This window comes from Aethalodelphis obliquidens, unplaced genomic scaffold, assembly GCF_003676395.1.
Source record: "Aethalodelphis obliquidens isolate GAN/ISIS:26980383/991018 unplaced genomic scaffold, ASM367639v1 scaffold9, whole genome shotgun sequence".
Taxonomy (NCBI): domain Eukaryota; kingdom Metazoa; phylum Chordata; class Mammalia; order Artiodactyla; family Delphinidae; genus Aethalodelphis; species Aethalodelphis obliquidens.
The window spans coordinates 9,580,313-9,599,957 of record NW_020837953.1 but is presented as its reverse complement, the minus strand read 5'-3'; the positions used below and the strand labels follow the sequence as shown (position 1 = coordinate 9,599,957).

Genomic DNA, 19,645 nt, shown 5'->3' with positions numbered 1-19,645 from the left:
AACAGATACCAAGGGATGAGGCAGCAAAGTAAAAGCAGGAGGATAAGGGGAAATCCTATATATTAAAGTGAGATCCTTCCCCTCACCCCTTCCTCTACTCTTCTTTCAGACGGTGATTACATCTCTGGTGTTACATCTCTACACCCCCTTACAGGAGATTATAAGACTCTTTTCTGGAGTCCAAAGAAAAGACCTACATATACTGACATTTGGAGGTCTCCCAATGAAATAGCTGTGTTCCCACCCAATCACCATGCAGTGGAAGCCTCCCAGTTGAGAAGCCACACATGCAGAGCTTCCAGTTGGCTTTTAGTACTTCATTTGTTCAATATTAGGCATTTGGGGAAAGCGTCCAGTGTGAAGACAGAGATCAAAACACAAAACAGGAACTTGGAGGAAATAATATTGAAAACAGAAGGAGGTTTGGGGAAAAAGAAAAAAAAACAGACTAAATTATAGGTAATTAGAATGGTAAGAAAAAAATTATATCCATGAAATAAGCTCAAGATGTCATAAAAAGGATCAGAAAGAGAAAGTGCCCTGGAAATTAAAAATATGATAGTTTTTGTGCATTTAATGTTTTTTTAAAAAACTATCTCAAGTTTATAGACAGTTTGCAAGTATAGTACAGAGGTCTTTTTTCTCTGAACCATTTGAGAGTAAGTTGCTAGCTGCATCCCCTACCACCTTTGAAACTGTGTTTCCTACAAAAAAGGACATTCGCCTACATGACCACAATACAGCCATCAAATCAGGGAATGAGCATTGATGCATTACCACCATCTAATTATCAGACCTTATTCAAGTTTTGCCAGATGTACAAATAATGTCCTTTATGTCAAGAGCACCGAGTTTAGAATCACATGTTGCATTTAGTTGGGAGACCAGCCAGTGTTCCATGCAGTTTCAATCCACCCTACCCACTCTGTTTTGGGAGTAAACAAGGGTGTGTACGCTCATCTTGGGCTTCCCACAGCCCCCCTGTTAGTCCCACCAGCCCTCCAACCAGCTAAGGGGACTTGTCTTCCTGGTGTTGGACCCCAGGGCTGGGGCTCCCAATATGTGGCTCAAACCACTCACTCCCCAGGGAGGTTCTCCATCCATGAAATCCCCCTCCTCTTCTGAGTCCCCTCCCAGGGGCATAGGTCCCAACCTGATCACTTTTCTTCCCTTCCTGCCTGATTCCACGTGGATCTTTCTTACAGCCTTGGTTGTATAAAGGTCTTTCTGCCAGTCTCCAGTTAGTTTTCAGTGAGAATTATTCCACATGCAGATGTATTTTTGATGTGTTTGTGTGGGGAGGCAAGTTCCACTGTTCTCCTACTCTACCATCTTGATCTCTCTCTCTTCAATAGACTTTATTTTTTTTAGAGCAGTTTTAGGTTCAGAGAAAAATTGAGCAAAAAGTACAGGGAGTTTCTGTACACCCCCTGTCCCCGCCGCCCCCCAGTCCTCCCACAGTCTCCCCTAGTATGGGCATTGCTGTGTCCTCTTCATTGCAATCTGTCAGGGAGCATGGATTTTTGTTTGTCCTATTACTGATGGTGTTCACTTTGATCACTTGTGTAAGGTGGCATCTGCCAGGATTTGCCTCTGAAGTTACTCTTTTTTTTTTTTTGTAATTAGTAAGTATTTTTGTGGAGAGGAACTTTGAAACTATTTAAATATCCCATTCCTCATCACACTTGGAATTCATTCATTTATGTTGTAAAGACTGATGGCTTTCTGTTTTATCCAGTGGGTTATAATCTGTTGCTACCATTATTTATTTTGATGCTCAAATTGTCTCTGATTTGGTCTGTGGAAGCTCCTTCAAGCTGGCTTCTTTGTCCTTTTGACATGTCCCCATCATTCTTGGACGTTTCCTTTTTTTTTTTTAATTGAAATGTAATTCACACACCATACCATAAAATTCACCCTTTTAAAGTGTATAGTTCAGTGGTTTTTATATATTTATAGAGTCTTGCAATCATCACCACTGTCTAATTCCAGAACATTTTTCACCCCAAAGAGAAATCTTTCATCTGTTAGCAGTTACTCCCCATTTCCCTCCAGTTCCTCCCAGCTGCTGCTGGCAACCCACTAATTTACTTTCTGTTTCTGTGCCTGTTTTGGACATTTCATATAAATGGAATCATGTAATCTGTAGCTTTTTGTGTCTGCTTCTTTCAGTTACCATATTTTCAAGATTCATCCATGATGTAGCATACAGCAGTATTTTATTTTAATTATCATATAATATTATATTTTGTCAATGTATAATGCCACATTTTATTTATCCATTTATCAGTTGATAGATCTTTGTGTCGTTTTCATCTTTTGGTGTTATGAATAATGCTACTATGAGCATTCACGGATAAGTTTTTGTGTGAATATATGTTTTCATTTCTCTTGGGTATAAGCCTAGGAGTGGAATAGCTATGCCATGTGGTAACTTTTCTTAACTTTTTGAGGAACTGCCAAACTGTTTTCCAGGGTTGCCACACCATTTTACTTTCTTCCCAGCAATGTGCGATGGTTCATGTTTCCCTCCATCCTCATCAAAGTTCTTGTATTTTTTCTACTCCAGCTTTGGAATCAGCCATTTTTCCATGGAGCCCTTGTTCCTTTTAGTGAATAACAATATTTATAAATCAAATCTGGTGCTAGGTATGCTCATTGCTACATGGAATTGAGCTGAGGATTTGCTGCTCCAAGATTCTTTGTGTATAGCACTAGAGAATATATGTGTACACACACACACACTTTTACATCTATGTTTATTGCTATGTTCATTGAACACAAAACTATGTTTATTGCTATAAGTATGTTTATTGAAGTCCATGAGTTCAAACTGATACCCCAGATTCCAAACCAACACTGCAGGGTTCTTTCCAGTTTTCTCTTTTTCTGCATTTTAACCCCTTCTCCAACAGTGAGAAACCTTGCTCCCATTGCCCTTCATGTAGTCACTTACTTGATCCATCTTTCTACATGTAACCCGTGTCCTATCACTCTCTTCTCCCCTTGGTCCTTCTAATCCTGCTCAGGCTCTGACCCGCCACCCTGGACTGCCCTCTTATATCTCCTCCTCACCCCTCCTGCATATGAAGCCGCCTTACCCACTTGTGTTCTCTGTCTGCCAGACCATCCCCTTCATGTGGATGCCTTCCTTACCTCTGTTGGGCTCTAACACCCCACATTGGGCTGTCCTGTGTAGGCAGTTTCCTTCCCCCTGGGGCTCTGACACATTATGCCGGGCCACCCCTATGCAAGGACATCTGCTTCACCACACTTGGGCTCTGACTCCCCCCTTACACAGATGCCCTCTTCATCTGCTCCCTGTTTATTGAATTTTTAATAATTTTTCCCTTTTATTTTAATTTTTTCAACTTTTTATTTTGAAGTAAATATAGACTCACAGGAAGTTGCAAAAATACTGTAGAAAGTTTCATTTACACAGTTTTTCTCATTCGTTACAGCTTACATAACTCGAGAAAATATAAAACCGAGGAAATTAATATTTTATTTGTCCATTCATCAGTTGATAGATATTTGGGTTGTTTCTACCTTTTAGCTGTTATGAATAATGCTGCTGTGAGCATATTCACGAGTGTATGTAGTTCTCTCCCATTTATCACAGGTAGATTTATGTAACCACCATTACAATTTAAGATACAGCACGATTCTATCACCATGGATATATCCCCTGTGCTACTCCTTTACAGTCACATGCATTCTTCTCTCCCCACTGTCCCATATTTAATGACTTCTTAAAATTAAAAACATTACTGCAAGTCACAGGAAGAGGAGAGCTGAGGAAGAGGAAATAAACCATGTTATGTTCATGAATGAGAAGACTTAGTTTCATTACCAATCCTGAGGGAGGAACAGGCTAGGAATTCTGATTTCTGAAAGTTGATTTTATTGGCGCACTATTCCATCCTGCACCATTGCTGAGTCTTGGGGCCACTTGGGGCACTTTTTTCTCCAGCTCCTGGCTTTATGCAGAGAGCCCAGTCTGGCCTTCTGTAATGCAGAAACTTCTAGAAGTTTATAGCACATACTTCCCATCCTACCTGCTAGCTTTCAAATTCCAGGTCTGAAGGTTGCTGTCTAGTTTTGTAACCTCTGTGAACTGCCACACTTCAGTTCTCACTCATCGCTGTGGCTTGATTTCTTCTTGGTTAATGGCATATTTCTCTGTCTTGTTTTTGAATTTCACTGTATAAACTCTTTAAAAATAATCTATTTTGTCTAGAATTTCTGTATTCACAGTGGGAAGGAATGCTTCCCACCACAAGCTCAGTACACTTTTTACCTTTTCTTTTAAAAAATTTCAAGCCTATGGAAAAGTTGAAAGAATAGTACAGTGAAGACCCATATATCCTTCACCAGATTCATCAATTTTTACCATTTTGTCTCTTTCTTGAGCACCTCTCTCCTCACCTCCTCCACCCTTGCCACTCACTCACACTCACATACTTTTTTCCTGAATTATTTGAAAGTTATTATTTGAAAGTTAGTTACGGATAACATAATACTTCTTCCCTAAATAGTTCAGCAGGCATCTCCTATGAGTAAGGACATTCGCATACAAAATTTAAATACCATTATCACATCCAAAAAAATGATTATTAATTCAATGTAATACTAATGTATAGTCCAAATTCCCCTGATTATTCCTTAAATGTCTTTTTTTTTTTTTGCTGTGTATGGGTATTTGTGTATTTTCTTTTTTTTTAAATTAATTTATTTTTGGCTGTGCTGGGTCTTCATTGCTGCGCTTGGGCTTTCTCTAGTTGGTGGCGCTCGGGCTTTCTCTAGTTGCAGCGAGCAGGGACAACTCTTCGTTGTGGTGCGCAGGCTTCTCATTGTGGTGGCTTCTCTTGTTGTGGAGCACGCACTCTAGGTGCGCGGGCTCAGCAGTTGTGTCTTGTGGGCTCTAGAGCACAGGCTCAGTAGTTGTGGTGCATGGGCTTAGTTGCTCCGTGGCATGTGGGGTCCTCCTGGACCAGGGCTCAAACCCGTGTCCCCTGCATTGGTAGGCGGACTCTTAACCACTGCGCCGCCAGGGAGTCCCTATTTGTGTATTTTTCTTGATCTAGGATCCAGTTAGTGTTTATGCATAGCATTTGGTTGTTTAATCTCTTTAGTCTCTCTCAATTCAGAATGATCTTGTTTTTCATAACACCGAATTTTTTGAAGAGTCCAGGACAGCTGTCTTACAGAATGCCTCACATTCTAGATTTGTAATTGTTCGTGATTCAATTCAGATTAAACAGTTTGAAGAAGAATAACTGTGGGTGATGTTTTAAGTTTATTGCATCACATCAGGAGATACATATTGTCAGCTTGTTAAACTGTTAGTGATGCTAAGCTTGATCATTTGATTAAGGTAGTGATTACTGCATCTCTTCACTGTAAACATACATTTTCTCCTTTGGAATTAATAAGTCATCTGTGAAATGATATTTTGAGGCATTGTGAATATTTTCTTCCCCACTGTTTACCTAAAAGCATCTGTTTTAGATAATCAATAATTATCAATCATAATCAATAATTATCAATCATAATCAATAATTATAATTGAAGTTTAACACAACTTCTTGAGTGTAAACAGAGTATAAACACTAACTGTTTATACTGTTCATTTATTCATTCCACAGGTGTTTATTGAATAGGTACCACATCAGGTTCTGTGGGAATCACATGGTGAACACAGTCTAGTGGGTGTCTTTGTGGTGTCTACAGTCTGGTGGGAGAGATTGACATTAATCAAATAATCACACCAATGTATGTTTATAGATTGTGATAATTATTATAAAAGGAAAAGTGGAGGTGCTGTGAGAGATTATAAGGGGAGATCACTTTTTTTAGGGGTTCAGGGAAGACTTCTTGTCTTTTTTTTGAGCTAAGAGCTAAAAGATGCAGAGTTATTTTGGCAAGGAGGGGGAGACAGATAAAAGGTCTTGAAGAGGAAAAGGGCATGGTACATTGAAGAAATGTATATTCAAGTAGTGTTCCAGCACCAAGCATAGTGTCTACACATAATAGGTGCTCAATAAATATTAGTGGAAGGGAGGATGGGGCTGAAAACTAGCCTGTGTAATCACTGTTGTTAGGTTATTTATTTTATAATAAAATGATCAACTCCAAGGCTTAAAAACTTAAATAATTGCTTATGAAGCACTTATCATGTGCCAGGCACTGTTTTAAATGTGTTACCTATGTCAATTTATTTATTTAATCTTTTGGTATGTACTATTATTACTCAGTTTTATAGATGAAAATTAAGTCTCATGTAAATTGATTAACTTCCCCAAAGTCATATAGTTAGTAAGTGAGTTAGGAACTAGGATTAGAACTTGGACAGTCGAGTCCTAGAGTTCATGTTCTTATCCATTATGCTATAGTACTTCCCATTGCTTAAAGTATAAACAATATCTTTCTCAGACTGGCATTCCAGGGCTTCCATAATATGATGCCTGTCTGTGTTTCCAGCTGTGTCCTGCTGTTACCCATGTAAATAAATCCTTGCTCCAATTTCACTGATCCCTCAATAATTGCCCATTCCTAGATCACTCCTTGCATGTCTCTCCCTGTTTGAAATTTCACTTCTGCATCTTCCTCTCTGGGGTATCTGTTAAAATTTTATCTGTCCTTCCAGACTCAGCTCAAATCCATAAATATTGCCTTTCTTGACCATCCAGACTTGTGATCTGGTCCATTTCTTGAACTTTTAAAATATTTATTTTATTTATTTATTTAGCTGCACGGGTCTTAGTTGTGGCACGAGGGATCTTTAGCTGTGGCATGCAGACTCTTAGTTGCGGCATGTGGGATCTAGTTCCCTGACCGAGAATCGAACCCGGGCCCCCTGCATTGAGAGTGTGGAGTCTTAGCCACTGGACCACCAGGGAAATTCCCATTTCTTGAACTTTTACAGTACTTATTCAGGTACACTTATCTGTTAATTTTATCTGACAGATTAATCACATAGTACCTGTGTCTCTTGTGCTGTGTTATTAAAATCATTTATTATTATTTAAATTTTCTTATTTAGCATTGTTTACCATTAAGTAAATGTTAAGATTCTTGATGTTAGGGATGATATCTGAGACTTCAGTTGATCCCAGTACCCTGCATACAGTAGATGCACTATAAATATGTTGATCTGAGTGTTTGTTTACTAATATTTTACATATAATGACCATGAAATGCTAACTATTGTAGGTATATATTAAATATGCTAGATTGTGTGTTGTGAGAAATTTTATTCATCTCTTTGCATTGGACAGTCTAAATATGCAGTCTTTATTAAAAATGGCATGTATATGAAAGTTTTTTGAACTGTAAGTCATTAGACACAAAAGACAGATTTAAGAAAAACCATTCATAGATTATGCAGCCTGCTTGTCTACCTAAACTTAAATTACCTAACAGGAGCCAATTAATAAATAGAAGTTGACCATGGTGACCATTTTGTAATTTATAGAAATATTGATAGTAAATTGCTACGTTGTACACTGGGAACTAACATAGTATTGTAGGTCAGTTACACTTCAAAAACAACAAAAAAACAAACAGAAAAAGACACCAAATTTGTGGTTATCAGAGGCATAGGGTGGGAGGAGGGAGAATTAGATGAAGGTGGTCAAAAGGTAGAAACTTCCAGTTATAAGATAAATAAGTACTAGGGATGTAATATATAACACGATTAATATAATTAATGCTGTTGTATGTTATATATGAAAGTTGTTAAGTGAGTAAATCCTAAGAGTTTGCAACACAAGGATAAAATTTTTTTCTTTTATTTTGTATCTATATGAGATGATGGATGTTCACAAAATTCATTGTGGTAATCATTCCATGATGTATGTAAGTCAGATCTTATAACATTGTATTAGTTTAAGTTGCACAATGTAATGATTTAATATATGTGTATATTGTGAAATGATTACCACAATAAGTTTACTTAACATCCATCACCTCACATAGTTATACATTTTTTTCTTTTGGTGAGAGCTTTTAAGATTACCTCTCTTAGCTACTTTCAGATATATGATGCAGTATTGTTAACTATACCTACCATGCTGTACATTATATCCCTAGAACTTATTTATCTTATAATTGGAAGTTTGTAACTTTTGACCACCTTCACCTGTTTCTGTCATCCCTTATACCCTGCCTCTGGCAACACTGAATCTGTTCTCTGTTTCTGTGAGTTTGGTTGTTTTGGAATCCACGTATAAGTGAGTTCATCTGGTATTTGCTTTCTCTGACTTATTTCACTTAGCATAATGCCCTCAAGGTCCATCCATGGTGTTGACAATGACAGGACTTCCTTCCTTTTAATGGCTGAATGATATTCTATCTTATACACACTAATGCACGCACACACGCATGCACAAACACACCACGTTTTCTGTATCCATTCATCTTTTGATGGGTATTTCAGTTGTTTCCATGTCTTAGTTGTTGTAAATAATGCTGCAGTGAACATGGAGGTGCAGACTCTCTTCCAGATATTGATTTTCTTTCTAGAAATGGAATTGCTGGGTTATATGGTAGTTATGTTTTTAATTTTTTGAGGAACCTTCATACTGTTTTCTGTAGTGGCTGAATCAATTTACATTTTTACCAGTAGTGCACAAGGGTTCTCTTTTCTCAGCATTCTCTCCAGCACTTATTTGTTTTCTTTTTGATGATAGCCATTCTGACAGGTGTGATGATATCTTTATGGTTTTGATTTACATTTCCCCAATGATTGGTGATGCTGAGCATCTTTTCATGTGCCTGTTGGCCATCTTATGTCTTCTTTGGAAAAATGTCTATTCAGATCCTCTGCCCACTTTTAATTTTTCTTTTTTTGATGTTAACTTGTATGAGTTCTTTGTATATTTTGGATACTAATCCCTTGTTGGATATATCATTTGCAAATATCTTCTCCCATTCAGTAGGCAGCCTTTTGGTTTTGTTGATAGTTTTCTTTGCTGGGCAAAAGCTTTTTAGTTTGATGTGGTTCTATTTGTTTACTTTTGCTTTTGTTTCTCTTTGCCTGAAGAGACATACCCCCCAAAAACTGCTAAGACTGATGTCAAAGAGCATATTGCCTATGTTTTCTTCTAGTTTTATGGTTTCAGGTCTTAACGTTCAAGTCTTTTTATCCATTTTGAGTTTATTTTTATATATGGTGTGAGAAAGTAGTCGGTTTAATTTTTTTTTTTTTTTTTTTTTTTTGCACGTAGCTGTCCAGTTTTCCCAACACCATTTATTGAACAGGCTGTCTTTGCCCCATTCCCTTTGTCATAGATTAATTGCCCATACAAGTGTGGATTTATTTCTGGGCTCTCTATTCTTTTCCATTGATCTATGTGTCTGTTTTTGTGTGAGTACTATACTATTTTGATTGCTGTAGTTTTGTAGTATAGTTTGGCATCAGAGAGTGTATTATGGGATGTTTTTTAATTAGTGATCCAATCACCTTATTAGTAATTGGTCTGTTCAGATTTTCTTTTTTTTTTATGATTCATTGTTGGTAGGGTGTATGTGTCTAGGAATTTATCCATTTATTCTAGGTTGTCCAATTTATTAGCATGTAATTGTTCATCATAGTCTTAAGATCCTTTGTATTTCTGTTTTACCAGTTGTAATGTCTATAAATAATATTTTAATAATTGAAAGTGTAATACAAATTTGATCTATTTTCTAGATTTAAACAAGTCTCTTGAGTGGTGTTTTCTCACCGATGGAGAATTACTTCCAAGCAGAAGCTTACAACCTGGACAAGGTGTTAGATGAATTTGAACAAAACGAAGGTGAGAATTTACTTGATGACCCTGTTTGAATGTATTTATGATATAGAAAATGTGGGATTATAGGAGGATGCAGTACTTAAAAAAAAGAAAGGAAGGTCCAATGCCTCAATAATGATAGTATTATATATTAATATTCAGAGGAAGAACTAACATTTTTGTTAGCACTAACTGTGTGCCAGATACTATGCTAAATCATTCACATGGATTATATCATTTAATCTTTAAAATAATCCCATGAAAGTAAATCTTACCTACATTTTACAGATGAAGATAGAGGCACAGAAAGGTTAAGCATCTTCCCCAAGTTAGTTTGTTCATAAGTGCAGGATTAGAATCCAATTTATGGTCAGGAAAAGCTTTAGAATGTGTGATTGTATTTCCCAAGTTAAGAAAATAGCTTCTTTCATATTGATTGACCAATAAAGCAAGATCCATTTTAAACCTAATTTTAAAAGATTTACATTTTTAAGTATCTACCAAATGGTTAATTAAATTATATATTCTCAAGGCCCAGTCAAAAAATGTCTGCTAAAGATTCACTTCATTTAGGGAATTTTCCTTAAATTCACCTTTCAGTATGACTAGAATGTGTAAGCCATAATTAAATATCTGTCTTTCACTTTATCCTGCTTCCCTGGTGTTCTTGATTTCTAACAGAAAATGGCATATAACAAGTTTACAAAGTGATATATTTCCATCTAAAGCCCATGATTTTAGTAGTAGTCTCCAAACCTTTACTATATCTGGTTATTCAGGTTGTTCTTTGATAGCAGTTGGGAAGAGAGATTAGTTTTGATTTTGTTGTTTTGGGCCTATGCTAGAGCAAGCATTAAAAAGATATGTGCTCATGGGGGTAAGAAGGGAGAAGAAAGATACCTGGAATGGCCTGCTCTTACATTTTACCATTGATGACCCAAAGCTAACCCGTGACCCTAGCCTAACTCCTGATTCATGTAAACGTGAAACCGAATCTTTTTGGATTTTATGGGATCTAGGTGGGCTTTATACATACCAAGGTGGAAGGTATATTATCCTCTTAGTTTCAGTCATTTATACAAGTATTTTCTCAATCCCTTCTTTGGTTTGGCCCTATCACAGTTATTTGTCATCTACACAAATGCTACACCTAATCCTGTGAATACTATTCTTCTAGAATACCATTCACTCTCATTAATAAAATTATTTGTTCTTTACATCAGTCTTTTTGTGACTTCTGTAGATTCTAGTAGGGTATTTTGTATATAGTTGATTTGCAGTACATTTTTGTTGAGTCAGTAAAAATTGTCATTTTAGTTTGAAATATAGCATTTGCTTACCAAAATAACTCCTTTAGAAGGAGAATAATTTCAGAAGCCAGCTTGTTTGTAACTATGCTCTTCATTTGTTTTCAACTATTTTTTAAACATCTCAGTACCAGTTGTATTAAAACTACCACCTCTAGCCTGGTACCTTTCCAAATACATTTTTTTAAAAGTGTTTTCTCATTTCATGTTAATTTCCTCCTTTAAATGAAAAATGTACCACACACAAACTGTGATGACATTAGATAATTAACATTATACCCAGTTGGTGGTTAAATAGTGAAATTTTTAATACATGATCATTTCTGTTTGAATATTATTAAATATTCTTATAAGAGGCAGTGTTTCTTTTTTATTTCTGTGAACCAGCTTGGAAATACAATTTCTTTTTTTAAAGGAAATACATGTTACCAAATCTCAAGTCTCTGCTAGCCCAAATTTGGTAAACTCAGGATTTAACATTTAACACTCAGAGCATATTAAGCCCATTCTTCATGCAGTCTGATTTTTTATGGCCTTTACAATCTGACCTTTCTAGCTTCTTTTCACTACTTTCTTACACTAATTCTTTTTTCAGCCCAAACTGATTTACTTAATTGCTTTCTCAGATTGTTGTGTTTGGGGCTGTACTTTTACTTGTTCCCCTCTTACGAATGCCCTGTTTTCCAAACTTTTTGTAAAATTGTCCTTGAAGCCCAGCCCATTTCCTCCTGCTTTCATGAATTCAAGCTTGCTGCCTCAGCCTGTAAAATACCTTTGTCCTCTCAATTTATTTTCTACTACTACATAATAGTTTTTGAATACTTATGCTATTCTGTACTGCTAGTTAGCGATTCATGTGTATTGTATCTATTTCTTATTTTTCCAACTAGATTATATACTTCTTGGAGCTATCATTTAATCTCAAAGTCCACCCAATGCTTTTACAGTGGTAGATACTCACATAGCATATATTTATGGTGCTACAATAAATATATGCTACCTACTACATATCAGGCGCTGTGCAAAGCAAGGATTTACATTGATGGAAATAAGTGGTTTCTGCCTGAAAAAGTCAGGTAAATAAACCATTGCAATGCAGTGTAATAAATGCTTTAATAGAGATATGAACAAGGTGCTAAGGGAGCATTAAAGATTTATGAGAGGAAAGCATGTCTGTATAACTTCAGGGCTGTGATTATCATATTTACTATAGGAAAACAGGAAAAGCAATAAGTGCATAACTTCTTATTTCTCTAATTAGACACATAGCACAATAACTTGGGAAAATGCCATCATAGTTATGATCTATTAAAAAATAAACAGAAACATTAAATGAGATTATGCTTATTAGTAGAATATAAGAAGGTTGTTTTAATATGGCAAATGATACTTTCTGCCAAATTTCCTCAGATAATAGTGTAAATATGAACCTAAATAATAATGTATTGTGACATGGTTATAAGCAGAATTTCACACGCTGTAACAAACTTTTTAGCTTATTATTGTGGGCAAATTTCAAACATATACAAAGTAAATAGAAGAGTGTAATAAACTCTAGTGTACCCATTACCCAACTTCAGCAGTGATTGACATGCTGCCATTTTTCATTTATATATCTTCATTTGCTCCTCCCTGCTTCATTGTTATTTTCTACAATTTTTTGAAGATAAAATTTATACATTGAAATGTGTAGATCTTAACTGTACAGTTTTGACCAAGAGATATATCCATGTAACCACATCTCAGTCATGATGTAGATTACAGAGCATGCCATCTCCACAGAAAATTCCTTTGTTTTCCTTCCCACTCAATTACTGTATCCTCATTACTGTTCTGATTTTTCTTCCACCTTAGATTGGCCCCCTACCCCATGTTGTGCTGGGCCAGTCCAAGGCCTTCCCCATTATTGCCCTCCCCTCCCCAGCCCCAAAGTACAGCCTGGGGGCCACTTTAATTATGCCAACTAGATTGAAGTAGAATTCTTTTGTTGTTTGGAATGTTCTGAGATATTACCATTTGGTGATATATAATACAGGGAACAGTCTTAAATGTATTTTCTTATCCTTAGCTAGAAATTAGAAACTTCATACCCTAGGAATATTCTGTTTTCACATATCCTAGGAATATTTTAATTTCAGGGCATATTTGCAAATGTAGTTGATTAACTTAGTCCTAGCCTTATCAGTGTTACCAGCAGACTTATTATAATTATTTATTTTTTCAGATGAAACCGTTTCTCCTATTTTATTGGATACAAGGTGGAATAAGATTCTAGATCCCCCTTCTCCCCGACTGTCATTTAACCCTGCATTGGCCAGTGTGAATGAACCTACAGTTTCTGAGTCACAGCCACAGCTGAAAGTCTTCTCCCTGGCTCATTCAGCTCCTCTTAACACAGAGGGAGAGGACCATTGTGCTAATGGACAGGACTGTAGTCTGAATCCAGAGACCAACACAATGTGGATTGATGAAAATGCGGTTGCAGAAGACCAGTTAATTAAGAGGAACTGTAATCAAGATGATCAATGCGGTACTGTCGAAGTGGGAGAGAAGAAATGTGGAAACCTTCCTTGTCTGCCAGATGAGAAGAGCGTTCTTGTTGTAGCCGTCATGCATAACTGTGATAAAAGGACATTACAAAGCGATTTGCAGGATTGTAATAATTATAATAGTCAATCCCTCATGGATGCTTTTAGCTGTTCACTGGATAACGAAAACAGACAAACTGATCAATTTAGTTTAAGTGTAAATGGGTCCACTGAAAAAGATATGAACTCAGAGAAACAAATGGATCCATTGAGTAGACCAAATGCAGAGGGGGATTCTGTTAAATACATATGTACTACTTCATCTGATAATCTAGCCAATGTCTGTACCCCTTCACAGTTACAGGATGATGAAAATATAGATAGAGACCCCACCATGTCTGTGATTACAAGTTTAACACCAGATTCAGTAATCTCATCCCAGGGAACAGATGAAGGTCCTGCTGTAAAGCAAGAGGACTCTACACCAGATGAGGTTCTCACTGGCAAAACCAGCTCTCCTAGGACAGATCTAGGGAGTCCAAACTCCTTTTCCCACTTGAGTGAGGGAATTTTGATGAAAAAAGAGCCAGCAGAGGAAAGAACAACTGAAGAATCCATCCAGTCTGGTTTACCTTTGCTTCTCAAAGCTGACATGCCTAATGGGTCTGGCAGGGATGATAACGGTGAACAGTTTTCAGATTGCCTTGTGCCTGGTGAAGTTAGAGCTGACGAAAATGAAGGCTGTAAACATGAAGAAATTCTTGGCACTACAGAACTTCTTAATATGACCGAGCATTTCTCTGAATCTCAGGAGATGATTAATTGGAAATTGACTAAACCAAACAAGATGAATGACAGCCAAGTAAATAAAGAAAATGAGAAGTTTCTGCACATGAATCAGCCTGAAGATACTTACGATGATAGTGGAGGAGAGTGTGATAGAATGGCAGAAGCAGGTCTAGATTTAAAACAAACTTGCATGAATGAAAGTGAAGGATGCGATTTCTCCACTGTTATGGATACACCAGCAGCAAATTCACTATCTAACTGTTGTGATTCCTATGGAATGCAGAGCCCAGTTGTTTGTTTTGTTCCAAAGACTTTACCTTCCAAAGAAGATTCAGTAACAGAAGAAAAGGAAATAGAGGAGAGCAAGTCAGAATGCTACTCAAATATTTATGAACAGAGAGGAAATGAAGCCACAGAAGGGAGTGGACTACTTTTAAACAGCACTGGTGACCTAATGAAGAAAAATTACTTACACAATTTCTGTAGCCAGGTTCCATCAGTGCTTGGGCAATCTCCACCCAAGATAGTAGCAAACCTGCAATCTATCAGTGTTCCTTTTGGTGGTGCAAGACCCAAGCAACCTTCTAATCTTAAACTTCAAATTCCAAAGCCATTATCAGACCATTTACAAAATGACCTTCCTGCAAACAATGGAAATAATATTAAAAACAAAAATGATGTTCTTGGGAAAGCAAAATTAGGGGAAAACTCAGCAACCAATATATGCAATGCCTCTTTGGGAAATATCTCTATCGCTGATACAAATGGGGAACATTTAGAAAGTTATGAGTCTGGGATATCCAGTAGACAGTGCGTTGCATTACCTCCAGAAAGCCCAGATAATGATCTCAGAGCTGGTCAGTTTGGAATTTCTGCTAGAAAGCCATTTACCACTCTGGGTGAAGTGGCTCCAGTATGGGTACCAGATTCTCAGGCTCCAAATTGCATGAAATGTGAAGCCAGGTTTACATTCACCAAAAGGAGGCATCATTGCAGAGCATGTGGGAAGGTAAGTTGGGTGTATCAGCTCAGGAATCTGGCGTGTGCATTTTGTAATGCTCAATTAGAAATTAATAAAGGTAATATAAGGTGAACATACTTCTCCTTGAGATGACATCATAAATAGTTTTTGAGCATGCAATTCTAGTAAATTTCCAAATGAAAAATCACCTCGCTGATTCTTAGTGTTTATATAATTTTTTTTTGTTGTGAAGATTTAAGCTGAATCAGTTTTAATGAATAGATGAGAACTGAGGAAGTGGTAACTTTGGTTACTGTATTGATACTTGGTTAATGGAATAGCTTGAAATAAGGAAGTTATTCTTTTGATTTAAGAAATGTTTGTGATTGACTTCATATTTTTTAATTCTTGAGTAATTGGATATTATACTTAGAATCCATCCCAATTTTTGCTATAGGATTTTTGCCATTGTACTAGACATTCTGGAACTTTTGGTACACATATGTATTTTTGTCTTTCCCCCCCATATAACTTTGATACAAAAAAGAGTTGAAGACTATAGATCCTTGTGACAAGGTTATAAGAATAGGTGATATTCCTTAGCTCTCCCTAAATTCTGTTAGCTAGTACCACATCAATATACTAGTCCGTTTTTTAAACAAGAACTGTAAACAAGGAGGAAATGGGATTTTGTATTTTTAAAAAGAATGTAAGGTTTGGTGTCAGTTCTGGATTTGAACTTCAGCTTTGTTACTTTTAACTATATAACTTTATTAAGCTTTATTTTTTCATAAAAAATGAATCAAAAGATAATTTTCATCGGGCTGTTGTGAAGATTAAATGAAATTACATGTAATAGTAAGTACTCAGTAATTAACCTCTACTTCCCTTCTTGCCTGATTTATTGGTCTGTCTGTATTAATTCAGTTGACTTGAACTTCAAGGAACAGAATATCTGGCCCTCAGTTACTTAGACAAAAGTAACATTTATTTCATATAACAAGAGGCCTGAAAATAGAGACTCTGTTATGTCTGGGTGTAGAGTCAGGATCACTGAAGTTCTCTTGGCCTTTCCCTCGTGGTCTCAAGATAGTGGCACAGCTTGAAGCATCAAGTCCAACCTGACTACTTCCCAAATGCAGAGAAATTGGTTGGTGGCAAAAGAGCCTATTCCTCTTGCTGCCCTCTCATCAGGGTAGAAAGAATCCCCAGCAACTTCTTTCAATTTATTAGCCAGTTCTAGACCACAGGTCCAATTTAAACCAATGACTGACAACAGGGAACAGGATTGCCAGGATTGGCTGAGATCAATCATGATTCATCCCCTGGGGCTGAGCCCAGTGTTGCCTCAACAAAAGTGGGATTCTCTTAATAAGGAAAAGGGGGAGAATGGTTCCTGGGTGGGCATTCAAAAAGGGCTACTATAGGGTCCTAGAACAAAAGCACCAAATGATGGGGAGCAGAAAGTAGTTAAAGCTGAAACTGGGCTGTTAGTCTCTGATTATTAAAATTTGGAGAAAATAATGTGTCTAATTCCTAAATATTTCGCAGTCTGAAGTAAACCTATGGTCAGTAGCCTGAACAGTTTTCTGTTAGGGGGTTAGAGTCATCATTTTTTCGTTGTTCTATGTTTAGCTTACTGTGTATAACACTTTCAGAAATTTTTGCTTGTTTTTTAAAAATTTCCTTCCTATTTATTTATTTATTTAGGCTGTGTCGGGTCTTAGTTGTGGCACACGGGATCTTTTGTTGTGGCGGGTGGGCTCTTTGTTGTGGCATGCGGGCTTCTCTCTAGTTGTGGCATGTGGGCTCCAGAGCACGCAGGCTCAGTAGTTGCGGCACGTGGGCTCCAGAGTGCACAGGCTCTCTAGTTGTGGTGTGCGGGCTCTCTCATTGTGGTGCATGGGCTCCAGAGTGTGCAGGCTCAGTAGTTGTGGCATGTGGGCTCTCTAGTTGTGGTGCGCAGGCTTAGTTGCCCCGCGGCATGTGGGATCTTAGTTCCCCGACCAGGGATCGAACCCGCATCCTCTGCATTGGAAGGCGGATTCTTAATCACTGGACCACCAGGGAAATCCCAAAATTTTGCTTAAGCAAATAATAAAAATGCTTTTGTTCCAGACCAGCATATACAGATGTAATGACTAAATAGGTAACTTAGGTGGATTCAGAAAGAAAATGGGGCAAAATGCACATAAGCTGAAAAATTACATGGAATTTTTGCTGAGTGGAATTTGCAGAATTTATAAATTTATGGCTTCATATGGATTATGGATTCATATTCCATCTTTTTTTCTTTTTCCATCTCCATTTTCCTCAGGGATGTTGTAGGATTGTTGAGGTAATGTCTGTAAAAATCCTTGAGCTCCTCAGAAGAAAGGGGCTTATAAACGTAGCTATAGTTTTTCTAGATAGTAAATTAATCAAATTATACTTGGAATTTAGCTAGAAAAATACCCCAAGCAATGTGATTTTGTAAAATAATGTTTACTGTTGAAAAAAGAAATTTAGTTTGTTCCATTCTAATATATCTACTATGCAGTTATTTCCAACAATTTCTTTATTTAATATCTATAGCTAATAAATTCTCTTTACTGTAACAAGCATATATTAAGCATCTAATATATGAAAGGTTCTGGGCTAGCTACTGGAGATTCAGGTATACATAAATTGGAATGTATGACCTCATAGAGTTTATAATCAGAGGCACTGATTTCAGTGTGTGGGAGAGGAGTGTCTGGATTTCCTGTAGTTTTTCAACAATGCTAAAAAAAATCGTTGTGAACTATTGACCTGAGTAGACAAACAGACCATCCCACAACAATTTATAATACAGTGTATTAAGAGCCAGTTATGTGTGCTTTATATTCATTCCATTACTGTCTTGTAGAATACCCATTACTGTCTTGTAGAATGGGTGGTTAATTTTTTACTATTTGACAGATCAAGAATTAGAGGCTCAGAGAGGTCAAGGAATATGCCCAAGTTCACACAGCTTGAAAGTACTAGAGCCACCTTTAAAGCTAGGACTCTTTCCTTCAGACATACTGCTTCTCCTAGCATCTCTCCTCATTCATAATAGCAGTATGAACAAAATGCTTTAGGAATGTTGAGAAATGAGAGCTTAATTTTTCCCAGAATGGCAGAAGGAGTCAGGAAAATCATGATACAAAAAGTGACTATTTGGGACTTCCCTGGCAGTCCAGTGGTTAAGACTCTGCACTTCCACTGCAGGGGGCGCAGTTTCCATCCCTGGTCAGGGAACTAAGATCCCGCATGTCTTGTGGTGCGGCCAAAAATAAATAAATAAATAAGTGACTGTTTGGAGGAGGAGATATAAGAAAGTGGATATAATTTATGGATCACAGTTCTAAAGTATGTGAGGAAAATGGGATCACAGCAGAGCACAGGTGGAGTATTAGCAGTAGGGAAAGGGAAATCATCTTACAGGAGAATGGGCCATGATAAAAATTCACTTGAATATAGAAGGAGTTAACAGAAAATTGTGGGAAATTATTTAGCAAAGCATAGGGCCTATATCCAGGTCTTGATGAGTAATAGATATTATACTTGTTACAACATTCATTTATCTTGGTATAATGTCATTAAGAAGAATATAAAATAATTATGTTGAATTTATGAAAGTGTTAAAATACTGCAGTTTATTTCTATATTGTTGTAATGGACATCAGGACATCTGGATCCTATTCTTGTCTTCATTGTTAATTGGAAAACTATGTCATACTCTAAAATGCTCAGCAAATGTGAGTTTTATTTTATGATTTCACACATTATTAATTTAGATAATTGTTCCATATAGCAGTGTAATCTCTACTTCGGCTGTATGATAGGTGATAAATTACAGAATAGAAAGAGTACAGAGGGGAGTTCCCTGGTGATCCAGTGGTTAGTGCTCAGCCCTTTTCACTGCCGTGGCCCCAGGTTCAATTCCTGTTCAGGGAACTAAGATCCTGCAAGCCGCATGGCGCGGCCAGAGGAAAAGAAAAAGGTACAGGGAACTCCCTTCCAGAAAGGTGCCCTCTAAGTTCAGATGATCACTGTTATTATATATCCATAATAATTTCCTAGAGAAATCACTGAATCTAGCAGAATATGGTTATTCATTCTCTGTCAAGTTCCATTTGCCCTGAATATTTTGACCCTTTTTTATTTGATTATTTGACTTCAAAGGCCTAAGAAAAGCTTTTGAGTTTAAGAGTACAGGAAAGAGGTTTTTGAAAGTGGAGAAGAATTTTTAAAGGAAAAGTTTTTTATTTTTTATTGGTC

The 19,645-nt window shown here is 36.9% G+C and overlaps 1 protein-coding gene across 7 annotated transcripts in view; it reads left to right on the top strand.

Annotated features, from left to right (window-relative positions):
- The window catches only part of ZFYVE9 (zinc finger FYVE-type containing 9), a 227,644-nt gene that overhangs the window by 96,492 nt on the left and 111,507 nt on the right, over positions 1-19,645 (top strand). For all 7 annotated transcript variants that reach the window (XM_027108554.1, XM_027108556.1, XM_027108551.1 and 4 more), the window contains 2 exons: positions 9,695-9,800; positions 13,308-15,409. In XM_027108554.1, the coding sequence (XP_026964355.1) occupies positions 9,731-9,800; positions 13,308-15,409 (2,172 nt within the window). In that variant the 5' untranslated portion in view covers positions 9,695-9,730. The remainder of the gene's footprint in view (positions 1-9,694; positions 9,801-13,307; positions 15,410-19,645) is intronic.